This window comes from Rhinolophus sinicus, linkage group LG13 (assembly GCF_036562045.2).
Source record: "Rhinolophus sinicus isolate RSC01 linkage group LG13, ASM3656204v1, whole genome shotgun sequence".
Taxonomy (NCBI): Eukaryota; Metazoa; Chordata; class Mammalia; order Chiroptera; family Rhinolophidae; genus Rhinolophus; species Rhinolophus sinicus.
The window spans coordinates 215,786-229,527 of record NC_133762.1 but is presented as its reverse complement, the minus strand read 5'-3'; the positions used below and the strand labels follow the sequence as shown (position 1 = coordinate 229,527).

The 13,742-nt window shown below is 40.2% G+C and overlaps 1 protein-coding gene across 4 annotated transcripts in view; it reads right to left on the bottom strand.

Moving 5' to 3' along the window:
• The window catches only part of HERC2 (HECT and RLD domain containing E3 ubiquitin protein ligase 2), a 154,051-nt gene that overhangs the window by 114,834 nt on the left and 25,475 nt on the right, over positions 1-13,742 (bottom strand). For all 4 annotated transcript variants that reach the window (XM_019753190.2, XM_019753191.2, XM_019753192.2 and 1 more), the window contains exons 13-16: positions 13,184-13,341; positions 12,988-13,101; positions 10,698-10,949; positions 6,189-6,382 (exon numbers count right to left, since the gene is read on the bottom strand). In XM_019753190.2, the coding sequence (XP_019608749.2) occupies positions 6,189-6,382; positions 10,698-10,949; positions 12,988-13,101; positions 13,184-13,341 (718 nt within the window). The remainder of the gene's footprint in view (positions 1-6,188; positions 6,383-10,697; positions 10,950-12,987; positions 13,102-13,183; positions 13,342-13,742) is intronic.

Sequence of the window (13,742 nt, the reverse complement as noted above, 5' to 3'; positions counted from 1 at the left end):
AAACACATGTGGACTTTCATGGTTGTCTATCTCATATACTATCGCCTTCCCATTTCTTCTCATTTCACTGCCCTATCTCTTTTTGCCACAAATAAAAAGGTAACATGTTTTTAAGAAACCTTTTCACTCTCAAAATTATTAATGCACATCAGCAAATGGTTAAAAATAAATGATTAAAAATAAATCAATAATTGCCATGAATAACCAAGGTAACAACACAGCTCAGACAGAAAATGAAAAGTCACCAGAAAATGAACCAAAAGATATGGAAATATGTGACTTAAATGACAGAGAACTCAAGATTGCAGTTCTGAAAAAACTCAGCGAGATGCAAGAAAACACAGACAGGCAGTTTAATAAACTCAGAAACACACTCAAAGAACAACATGAACATTTTACCAAAGAGATTGAAATTTTGAAAAAAAAACAACAAATAGAATTTCTGGAGATTAAGAACTCAACAGAAGAAATGAAGGATGAAATAGCCAACTTGGGTAGTAGAGTTGACCAGATGGAGGAAAGAATCAGTGACATCAAAGAAAGAAACCTGGAAATGTCATGGATGGAAGAAAAAAGAGACTTGAGACTTAAAAGAAATGAAAGAACTCTACAAGAACTTTCTGACTCCATCAGAAAGAGCAATATAAGAATAATGGGCATACCAGGAGAAGAAAGAGAGAAGGGAACTGAGAGTATATTCAAACAAATAGTCAATGAGAACTTTCCAAACATGTGGAAAGAACTGGGTCCTCGAATCCAAGAAGCAAATAGAACACCTAATTACCTCAACCACAACAGGCCTTCTCCAAGGCACATTGTATTGAAGCTGTCTAAAATCAACGACAAAGAAAGAATCCTCAAGGCAGCCAGGGAAAAGAAGATGGCAACCTACAAAGGAAAGCCTGTTAGAATAGCATCAGATTTTTCAGCAGAAACTCTATAAGCCAGGAGGGAGTGGAACCAAATATTCAAACTATCGAGAGAGAAATTATGAGCCAAGAATAATATACTCAGCAAAGACAACCTTTAGATATGAAGGAAGAATAAAGACCTTTCCAGACATACAGCAGCTGAGGGACTTTTCTAATACACGACCTGCACTACAAGAAATACTAAAGGAGGCTATTCAACCACCATCAACAGGGACAATTTGTGGCAACCAAAACATAAAAAGGGGCAGAGTAAAGGCCTGAACCGGAATATGGGAATGGAAAAAGTAAGCATGCTTAAGAAAATGGAATACTTTAAATAGCAAACTTTCTTTTACATAAACTTAATGGTAACCATCCTAAAAAAATCTAGAACTGAAATACATACTGTAATAAATGAAGAAACAGAGGAAAAAATCATAGAATATCACCACACAGAAATAATAGACAACAACAAAGAGGCAAAGAAACAATGGAGACACAGTCTTACCAGAAAACCAAAGATAGAATGATAGGAAATCCTCACATATCAATAATTACCCTAAATGTAAATGGACTGAACTCAAAAATAAAAGGGCACAGAGTAGCAGATTGGATCAAAAAACTAAACTCAACCATATGCTGTCTCCAAGAGACTCATCTCAGCTACAAGGACAAACATAGGTTCAAAGTGAAAGGGTGGAAATTGACACTCCAAGCAATTGGTATCCAGAGAAAATCAGGTGTAGTCATACTGATATCAGACGAAACAGACTTCAGGGTAAAAAGCTAACAAGCGACAAAGATGGACATTTCATAATGGTAAAGGGAACTATACAACAAGAAAACATAACAGTCATCAATATTTATGCCCCCAATCAGGGAACACCAAAATATACAAAGCAACTACTAACAGAACTACAGGGAGAAACTGACCAAAACACAATTATACTAGGGTAGCTAAATACATCATTGAGAACTACGGATAGATCATCCAAACAGAAAATAAATAACGAAATAGCAGCCCTAAATGACACATTATATGAAATGGACATAATTGACATTTATAGAGCACTTCATCCTAAAACATCAGACTACAAATTTTTTTCTAGTGTACATGGAACATTCTCAAGGATAGACCATATATTGGGACATAAAACTAACTTCAGCAATTTAAGAAGACTGAAATCATACCAAGCATATTCTCTGATCCCAAGGCTTTGAAATTGGTTATCAACTGCAAAAAGAAAGCAGGAAAAACCACAAATACATGGAAATTAAACAACATACTTTGAAAGAATGAACAGGTCAAAAAAGAAATAAGACTAGAGATCAAAATACACATAGAAACAAATGAAAATGAAAACACATCCTACCAAAATTTAGGGGATGCAGCGAAAGCAGTTTTAAGAGGGAAATTTATCTCATTACAGGCCTATCTCAAGAAACAAGAAAAATCCCAAATAAATAACCTCACATTCCACCTTAAAGAACTAGAAAAAGAACAAATGAAACCCAAGGTCAGCAACAGAAAGGAAATAACAAAAATCAGAGCAGAACTAAATGAAATAGAGAACAAAAAGATAATAGAAAAAATTAATGTGACAAAGAGCTGGTTCTTTGAAAAGATTAACAAAATTGAGAAACCCTTGGCTAGACTCACTAAGATAAAAAGAGAAAAGACACTAATAAAATAAAAAATGAAAGAGGGGACGTTATCACGGATGTCACAGAAATACAAAAGATCATACAAGAATACTATGAAGGACTATATGCCACCAATTCAATAACCTAGAAGAAATGGACAAGTTCTTAGAAACATATAGCCTTCCTAGGATGAACCATGAAGAACTAGAAAATCTAAACAGACTGATCACCAGTAACAAAATTGAATCAGTCATCCAAAACCTTCCCAAAAGCAAAAGTCTGGGACCAGATCACTTCACTAGTGAATTCTACCAAACCTTCAAAGAGGATCTAATACCAATCCTGCTCAAACTCTTCCAAAAGTTGAAGAAGAGACAATACTCCCTAACTCATGTTACGAGGCCAACATTACCCTGATACCAAAACTTGGTAAGGATAACACAAAAACAGAAAACTATAGACCAATATCTCATGAATACAGACAGAAAATTCCTATACAAAATTCTAGCAAATCGAATGCAATAATACATTAAAAAGATTATTCATCACAACCGAGTGGGGATTATCCCAGGGACACAGGATGGTTCAACACACACAAATCCATCAATGTGATACACCACATAAACAAAATAAAGGACAAAAATCATATGATTATACCAATTGATGCAGAAAAAGCATTTGATAAGATACAACATCAATTTATGATTAAAACACTTAATAAAATAGGTATAGAAGGAAAATACGTTAACATAATAAAGGCCATATATGACAAGCCCTCTGCTAATCTCATAATTAACGGTGAAAAACGGAAGCCCTTTGCTCTACGTTCAGGAACACGACAGGGATGTCCCCTGTCACCTCTGCTTTTCAACATCGTGTTGGAAGTCCTTGCCAGAGCAATCAGGCAAGAGAAAGAAATAAAAGGCATCCAAATTGGGAATGAAGAAGTTAAATTATCACTCTTTGCAGATGACATGATGCTATATATATATAGAAAACCCTAACGACTCCACCAAAAAGCTATTAGAAATAATCAACGAGTACAGTAAAGTTGCTGGCTGCAAAATCAACGTACAAAAGTCCATTGCTTTCCTATATACTAACAATGAAATCTCAGAAAGAGAAATACGAAAAACAATTCCTTTTGCAATTGCAGCAAAAATAATAAAATACCTAGGAATAAACTTAACCAAGGATGTGAAAGACCTATATGCTGAAAACTATAAGACATTTTTGAAAGAAATTGAAGAAGACACAAAGAAATGGAAAGACATTCCGTGCTCATGGATTGGAAGAATCAACATAGTTAAAATGGCCATATTACCCAAAGCAATATACAGATTCAATGCAATCCCCATCAAAATCCCAATGGCATATTTTAAAGAAATAGAACAAAAAAATCATCAGATTTGTTTGGAACCACAAAAGACCCCGAATAGCCAAAGCAATCTTAAGAAAAAGAACTATAATGGAGGTATCACACTTCCTGACTTTGGCTTGTACTACAGGGCCACAATAATCAAAACAGCATGGTATAGGCAGAAAAACAGACACATAGACCAATGGAATAGAATTGAGAACCCAGAAATAAAACCACATAAATATGGACTGATAATTTTTGACAAAGAAGCTAAAAACATACAATGGAGGAAAGACAGCCTCTTCAATAAATGGTGCCGGGAGAATTGGATAGCCACGTGCAAAAGAATGAAACTGGACTGCTATTTGTCACCATGTACCAAAGTTAATTCAAATGGATCAAAGACTTAAGCATAAGACCTGACACAATAAACTGCATAGAAGAAAACATAGGTACTAAACTTAGGGACCTTGGGTTCAAAGAGCATTTTATGAATTTGACTCCAAAGGCAAGGGAATTAAAAGCTAAAATAAATGAATGGGACTATATCAAACTTAAAAGCTTCTGCACAGCAAAAAAAACCATCGACAAAAATAAAAACGCAACCACTGAATGGGAGAAGATTTTTGCAAACAGTGCCTCCGATAAGGGGCTAATATCCAGAATATACAAGGAACTCATACAACTCTACAACAAAAAAACAACCCAATTGGAAAATGGGCAGAGGACCTGAAGAGACATTTCTCCAAAGAGGACATACAAATGGCAAATAGACATATGAAAAAATGCTCAACATCACTAATCATCAGAGAAATGCAAATCAAAACCACAATGAGATATCACCCCACCCCAGTCAGAATGGCTACCATCAACAAGACAAATAGTAACAAATGTTGGAGAGGCTGTGGAGAAAAAGGAACCCTCATACACTGTTGATGGGAATGCAGACTGGTGCAGCCGTTATGGAAGGCAGTGTGGAGGTTCCTCAAAAAACTACGAATAGAATTACCACATGACCCAGCAATCCCTCTCCTGGGTATCTACCCAAAAAATCTGAAAACATTTATACATAAAGACACATGTGCTTCAATGTTCATTGCAGCTTTGTTTATGGAGGCCAAGACATGGAAACAACCAAAATGTCCTTCGATAGATGAATGGATAAAGAAGTTGTGGTATATACACACAAAGGAATACTATTCGGCAGTAAGAAAAGATGAAATAGGACCATTTTTGACAACACAGATGGATCTTGAGAGTATAATGCTAAGCGAAGCAAGTCAGACAGAAAAAGCAGAGAACCATATGATTTCACTGATATGTGGTATATAAACCAAAAACAACAAAAGAACAAGACAAACAAATGAGAAACAGAAACTCATAGACACAGACAATAGTTTAATTGTTATCAGAGGGTAAGGAGGGAGAGGGATGGTAGAGATGAAGGTAAGGGGGATCAAATATATGGTGATGGAAGGAGAACTGATTCTGGGTGGTGAACACACAATGGGATTTATAGATGATGTAATACAGGATTGCACACCTGAAATCTATGCGACTTTACTAACAATTGGTACCCCAATAACCTTTAATTTAAAAAAAAGGAAAGGAAAGGAAAACCACAAGCATTGATGAAAGAAATCCTCATCAACGTATTAGCAACTCAAACCCAGCTATTGTATATTTATAAAAATAATAATACACCATGACCAAGTGGGAATGCAAAGTTTGGTCAGTACTTGGAAATCAATCAATGTATTTCACCACATAAACAGACTGAAGAAGAAAAAGTACATGATCAGATCATTTGAGAAGAAAAAGCATCTGACAAAATTCAACATCTATTAAGGATAAAGAGAAAACTCTGAAACACTAGGAGGTAAAGGAAACTTCTATAATCTGATAACAAGGACTCTACCAGAAACCGCACCACTAACATCGCAGCTAGTGGTAAAAGCTGAATGGCTTCCCTGGAGTCAGGCATGCGGCCAGGACATACCCTCTCCCCAATCCTACTCCACACCAGATTGGAAGTCCCGGTCAGTGCAATAGGCAAGGGAAAGAAATAAAAGGCATACATATTGGAACAAGAAATAAAACTGTCTCTGTTCCAAGGAATCAACAGTGAAGTTCCTAGAACCAATCAGTGAATTTAGAACCACCACAGGACATAAGGACAACACATACCAGTCAGTGGTATTTCTGCATACTAGCAATGAATGATGGGAAATCAAAATTCTACAAAATACCAAACCAAGCTATATATGCAGTACCTGGGCAGGTCCGCAGGCAATTCCAACTATGTGTTTAGTATCCAGCCCTGGCAGCGCAGCAGGCTCGGGCTTGGTCACATGCAAGGTGTCAAAGTGCTGGCACTGGTCGTTGCTCCCCCAGCTGTGGACCTCGCTGTCCTCAGTCAGAGCCAGGCAGTGGGTGGAGCCTGCAGCCACATCAATCACCTTCTTGCCTAGAAGGAAGAGCAGTGCAGATACAGCTCCATGCCTATGACTTCTGTTGCAAGCAAGATATTTACACCAGGCCTCTCACGGCACAGGCATCTAATGGCAACTTCTGAAGGATAACTCATCGCTTTAATATGCACAATTCATCAGTTATTTTATTAAAACCCGTTATGTTTTATTAAGACCTACAGCCTACAAATAAATAATGCTAGGGTTTCAAAAGAATCTGTTATTTTTTTCCCTCCTTATTCAGATTTTCATCATCAGAAAGAGGCAAGTGTATTTTTAACTATTAGATCATATTCTCCTGTCCGAAGATATAACCACGCAAAGCATTCTTCTTTTTTAATAAGACTATTTTTAGGGCACTTTTATGTTCACAGCAAAACTGAGAAGACACAGGTTTGCCATATACTCCCTGCCCCAACACAGGCACAGCCTCCCCCATTATCGATTATTCATTTTTTTGCATGGGAATGTCCAGTTGTTCCAACAGCATCTGTTGGGAAGACTATTTTTCTCCATTGTATACTGCCTTGGCTCTTTTGTCAAAGAGCAGATGACTATATTTATGCGGGTCTATTTCTTGAGCTCTCCTCTATTCTCTTCCTATGATCTGTCTGTACTTCAGCCAATATCATACACTCTTGATTACTATAGCTTTCTAGTAAGTCTTGAAGCTTAGCGTATGTCCTCCAACTTGTTCATCTCCTTCAATACTATGTTGATGATTCTGGGTCTTTTGCCTCTCCATGTAAACTTTAGAATCAGTTTGTCAATATCCATAGAATAACTTGCTGGGATTTTGATTGAGATTGTACTGAATCTACAGATCAAGTTGGGAAGAACTGTTTTGGAAGATTATTAATTATTGATTCAATTTATTTAATAGACACAGGCCTATTTGGTTTGCCTATTTCTTCTTGTGTGAGTTTTGGCAAATTATGTCTTTTAAAGAATTGATCCATTTCATCTAGGCTATCAAACTTGGAGGCACAGAGTTGTTCATAATACTCCTTTATCATCCTTTTAATGTTCATGAGATCTGTAGTGATGTCCCCTCTTTCATTTCTGGTATTTTAAATTTGTGTCCCTTCTTCTCATTTTTTCTTAGCCTGGGTAGAGGTTTACTGAACTTTTCAAAGAACGAACTTTTGGTTTCATTGATTTTCATTGGTTTCTGATTTTCAATTTCATTGATTTCTGCTCTAATTCTTATTTCTTTCCTTTTATTTTGGATTCATTTGCTATTCTTTTCTAGTTTTCGAAGTTGGAAACTTAGTAATTGATTTTACTTTTTATACTGATCACCACTCATAATTACAAATGTTTCTTCTCATGATGACAACTTTTAAGACCTATTCTGTTAGCAACTTTCAAATATACAATACAGTGTTAACTATAGTCACCATGCTGTATATTACATCCCCAGGACTGATTTATTTCGTAACTGGAAGTTTGTACCTTCTGACTACCTTCACCCATTTTGCCCCCCTCCAACCCCCGCCTCTGGCAACCAATAGTCCGTTCTCTGTATCTATGAGTTCAATTTTGGTGTGTGTGTGTGTGTGTGTGTGTGTGTGTGTGTGTGTGTTCCAGATGTAAGTGAAGTCATACAGTGTTTGTCTTTCTCTGTCTGACTTATCTCACTCAACACAATGCCCACAAGGTCAATCCATGGTGTCAAAATGGCAGGATTTCCTTCTTTTTTGTCTGAATCATCTCCCATTGTGTATATGTACCACATCTTCTGTCTCCATTCATCCACTGATGGACACTTAGGTCGCTTCCATGTCTTGGCTGTTGTGAGCAATGCTGCAGTAAACATGGAGCTCAGGGACCTTTTCAAATTAGTGTTTTCATTTCTTTCAGATAAATATCCAGAAGTGGAATTGCTGGGTCATATGTTGGTTCTATTTTTAATTTTTTGAGGAACCTCCATACTGTTTCCCATAGTGGCTGCACCAGTTTATATTCCCACCAACAGCGCATGAGGGCTCCCTTTTCTCCACAGCCTCTCCAGTACTTGTATCTCTTGTCTCGTTGATGACAGCCATTCTGACAGGTGTGAAATTATGTCTCATTGTGGTTTTGATCGGCATTTCCCTGATAATTAGTGGTGTTGAGCACCTTCTCATGAACCTGTTGGCCATCTCTATGTTTTCTTTGGGAAAATGTCTCCTGCCCATTTTTCAATTAGATTGTTTGGTGGTTTTGTTTTTGTTGTTGTTGTTTTTTTTGCTACTGAGTTGTAGGAGTTCTTTATATGTTTTACATATTAACCTCTTATCAGATATATTATTTACAATATTTTCTTCGATTAAGTACACTACCTTTTCATTTTGTTGACTACTTCCTTTTTTTATGTGTAACATATTTACTGAAGGATTTAAAACCACTCAGAGTAGAAACAGGAAATGGCTCTATTATTCTTTTCTAATGACTGCTTTTAACTGTGTTTTGTCAACTCCCCATTTCTCCATTGGATACAAGGTCCTTTAACATCAGGACCAGATTGTAGGTTCCACAACTTGGTCATTAAAATGGTCTCACATTTGGTGTTCAGGAAAATTGTTGATGGATTCCTTTGTTGTGCAGAAAGACTACTAATTTCAGATCTTTCTTCTTTTCTAATATATGCATTCGCTATTATAAACTTCCTTCTAAGCACTGCTTTCACTGCATCCCACAAATTCTGATTAAGTTGTGTTTTCATTTTCATGGACTTCAAAATACTTAAAAATTTCTCGAGATTTCTTCTTTGACCCGTGTGTTATTTGGAAGTTCACTGTTTAATCACCATGTATTTTGGTATTTTATGGCTCTCTTTCTGCAACTGATTTCTAGTTTAAATCTATTGTAGTCTCAGAGTAGACACTGTTTGCTTTTCTTCTTTTAAATGCGTTAAGGAATGTTTTATGGCCCAGACTGTGGTCTACACTGGCAAGTCTCAAAGTACGCTCTTCATTGAGGAAGTCTTCTAAAACGAAAAACCTACTTTTCTTCAAAATTAAATGATACAAAGTGCATTTTTTTCAACTTCAATAATGCTATCAAAGTATTATATTTTTGCTTATTAGTAAATCTAAGATGACCAACACAAGGGGTATTTTCAGAAATGTCAACATATAAAAAATAATTCAGCTGAAAAACTACTGTAGCAACGGGAACGACTCTATCTTAAGAGCCTATCATGAGTTAACAACAACCACCAAAGCCACTGTATTAACAATGATTGAAATACTCTCAGAGCAAGCTATCTCTATATCTAATAAACGTAGCTGAGGAAGATGACTTTTTTTACTAAATGAGGGGAATATAAATAAGAAGAAATAACATTCAAATATAGCTCCACAACATGCTACCAACTGTATTACTGTACAACTTATCCAGAAGCTTAGAAAATCATAAATACCACATGAGCACACAAAACTTCCAGTCATCAAGGTCTTAACATATTTTAAAATACAAATGATGGGGAAAGGAACTGGCACATTCCACTTAAAAGTCTCACTTCTAAACTCCCTGGACAGAAAAGCAAACACAAAAAAGAATTCAGCTCAGGAATCCAGCAAACTTCACCCTCATGCCAAACACGAGGCTTGTTTCGTGAATGACGTGCTGAGCACAGCCAGGCCCGTGCGACTGCACTCTGTCTATGACGCTCTGGAGCTACAACAGCAGAACTGGGTACTTGGGACAGACAGTAGGTGGCCCTCACACCGAAAATATTTGTCTGGCCCCTTAAGAAAAAGTCTGCCCACCCGGAGATACAGCCCTCCAGGATCACCAGTCTCCCTCCATTCTGGAGGCACCTGCAAGGAACACCTATGTGCCTTGGTCCCCAGTGGTCCCCTCTACTAGAGTGCGTGCGGGGTGCTCTCGAACCCAACGCACTCACCAAGGATGGGTTCAAATGAGATCACTGCCGGCAGAGCCAGCCCACCCTCCTCTGCGCTCCCCCAGCACCGTGCACGTGCTGGCACTCTTTGGTGTCCACAGTGTAACTACAGGTGACCTCACCAAAAGCACTCACGGTGGCTGGCTCACAGTGATGAATGCGTGAGTGCCAGCCACAGAAAGAACTCTCCAGTATCAGTAAAACTGAATGAGTTTGCAATTAAATGTGGGGAGACTAATTCTAGGCCATTTCGTAATATACACAAACCACTTTCCATGTTATCTATACCTACCAAAATGTGGGTGAAAGCTTCTAATGCCGGCTCACTCGTGGACTCAGGTGAAGAAAGAGAAGCCTGCAAGCTGCAAAGATTATGAGGAAGTGGCCCCGCAGGCTCTGAAAAGCACATTCACACTCACCTTGAAGACCCTCCAGGAGTTTGGGGTAACGGACGTGCTCCTCTGTCCCATGCCCAAGTCTCTGGTTATCACCTTTCCCCCAGGAGTACACTTGGCCATCTTTGGTCAAAGCCACAGAAAACTGACTTCCACATCGAACTTTGATGACATCCAAGTCCTGAAGCTTTTCAATCAGCTTTGGCGTTTTGCAGCCATCACTGCCACCTCTGCCCAATTTCCCGTAGTCGCCATCTCCCCAAGACCACACTTGACCTAAAAAATACAAATGTATTCAAATAAAAATAACCACACTTTAAAGGAACTTTTAAATGGCTGAAAATAATCAATGTAATCGATAACACGAAAATCTAGACCACAAATATATGTAGTTAACATACACAGGTGGTTGCCAACCAAATGAGCCTAGTTTATATAACACTTGAGGATGGTACAGAAGCAATTAACAAGAAGAAAGCTGGGGTTTTCTTTCTGTTTTAACTGAATAAATAATAAAGCCTGATGCTTACTGGTCTGAGCTCAAGGACCGTGATTCAACTACGTACTGCACACGGAACAAAAGCTGCCCCGCCTCCAGAGCTCCGTACAGAGCAAGCACGGCACACAGCCACTCAGCCTGCACACTCCGCTCCCGGCATGCTGACTACATGTCAACCATATGATTGTGTTTATTCCCAATAACACCTGTTCATTTAATTAAATATTACAAAAATGAGTACAGTAAAATTGTAATCATGTGGGATTTTTACTCTGAATAATAAAGCTAAGCTGAATAATTTGCAAAAACTCAACAAAGAGAATTGCAAAAACAAAAAACCTGCTAAATTAGGGGTAGGTGAAAACTGTAAAAGATAAGAAAAATCCAAAGAAATTAGGTTGCTCCATATGCGACTAAGTTCCCATTCTATTTTAAATAATCTAAACAAAGATCAGCAAACATTTTCTTAAAGATCAGATGATAAGTATTTCTAGGCTTTGTGGGAGATATGGTCTCTGTCACAGCTACCAACAAGGCCACTGTCGCAGGAAAGCAGCCACAGACAATATGTAAGTGAGCTGGTGTGGCTGCGTTCCAACAATGCTATTTGCAAAAATAGCCAATCCCTGATCTAAACTGAAAACGGTAGACGAGCCATTGGAAGGTGGTCGATGACATCACCACGGCAATGCCAACCCCGCAGACCTGTACGCAAGGATGAGCGAGTGTGCGTGTGCACACTCCTGTACTCTGTCTGTGATGCCCGCTGCTCACACAGCCCCCCTGGCGATCCCCACTGTCACCAGACTGCACAGGCCAGGATGCTTTGCTTCCACTGCAGCAGTCAGTTCCCAACCTGCCACCCAACCTCTGCAGGCAGAACAGGCTGAGGCCCCCGCTGATTGACAGATACACATCAGATACCACCAAATACGGTTTAAAACACCACGTGATTCTAACCATCGACCCTGACACATGTACCCTCAAAAATGTAAAACAGATACAACCTCGCTCATGAACACAAACACAAAACTAGAATTAAAAACAACAACGTAGCATCCTTCATACTGTAGAAAACACCGACTGAGCAGGGTTTACCACAGGGAGTCAAGGGTGCTGAATGGCAGGAAACGTAATCCTAACCAGAGACAGTTTAGCACATCAATGATTCCATCTTAACTCTCATTTTTTTTTATTTTTTTTTAACTGGGGAATATCAGAGAACAGTATGCTCCTCCGGGGCCCATCAGCTCCGAGTCATTGTCCTTCAATCTAGTTGTGGAGGGCGCAGCTCAGCTCCCAAGCCCAGGGGCTATTTTCAATCTTAGTTGCAGGGGGTGCAGCCCACCATCCCATGAAGGAATTGAACCAGCAACCCTGTTGTTGGGAGCTCACGCTCTAACCAACAGAGCCATCCGGCCGCCCCTCCGGAAGCTCAGCAGCAGCTGATTGTCTTCAATCTAGTTGTGGAGGGTGTAGCTCACTGGCCCATGTGGGAATCAAACCAGCAACCCTGTTGTTTAGAGCTCGCGCTCTAACAAACTGAGCCATCCGGCCGCCCTTAACTCTCATTTTTCGGCTAAAAAATAAAATGCCCAAATAGGAAGGATGGTAGCCACCAATTAGCTCTCAACCTTGTGTGACACAAGGTCCCAGTCCTGTAACCTCTGGACTTCTGCCAAGGACACCTCCGCGCACACCCACCTAAGAGGCAGGTGATGGCTGCCGCGGGGGTTGCTCTAGGCCCAAGCCATGGCCTCCAGGAAAGCAGCCCACCCCCACCCGGGTCCCACAGACAGCATGAGTCCCACGTACCGTTCTCAGTCACAGCCAGAGTCTGGGCGTCCCCACTCCCGCACGCCACGTCAATGACCTTCAGCCCTTTGAGGCCAGCCACCAGCATAGGAACAGCCTCATCCTCACTGGAACCTTCAGACACAGAGACCATCATCACTGCTGTGCCTCCACAGGCCCCTCCCACCACGCGTCCAGCTGGGCCCCACCCACTCACCGTGGCCCAGCCGGCCGTAGTTGCCCCTGCCCCAGGTGTACAGCTCGCCTTCAGCCGTGATGGCCGCACTGTACGTGCTCCCACACGCAATGTGCACCACGTGTTTCCCAGCCTGTTTCCCTGAGAAGGCAGAGATCACCTTGGGCTCCTCCAGAGGCCTGCGGACAGAGGAGGAGGCACGTGAAGGCCCGAGCATTGCCCATGAGCACTCGTGTGTTCCTGAGTGAGCTCTCGCCTTCCCGTTCAGGTGTCTTATGCAACAATTAAGGAAAGAGGACTCCAACCCCTACCCCCTACGTGACTCTGTTAAGCGAGCACCCAATGCCAAGCCTGGCGCCCAGCAGGACTAGTGAGCAGTGTCTGATCTAGTCCTCAGCAGCTCTGCTCACAGTGGCCAGGACAGTGGCCTGTCCACAGACAAAGTCCTCTGCCACAGGAAAGGACTGCTGACATGCCCAGCGACTTGCTGAAGCTCAGGAACTCTGCTAGTGGGACAGACAGAAACCAAGTACGACATCATGACAGAGGAGCTGGAGGAGGGAGCAGCGGAGGCCATGGC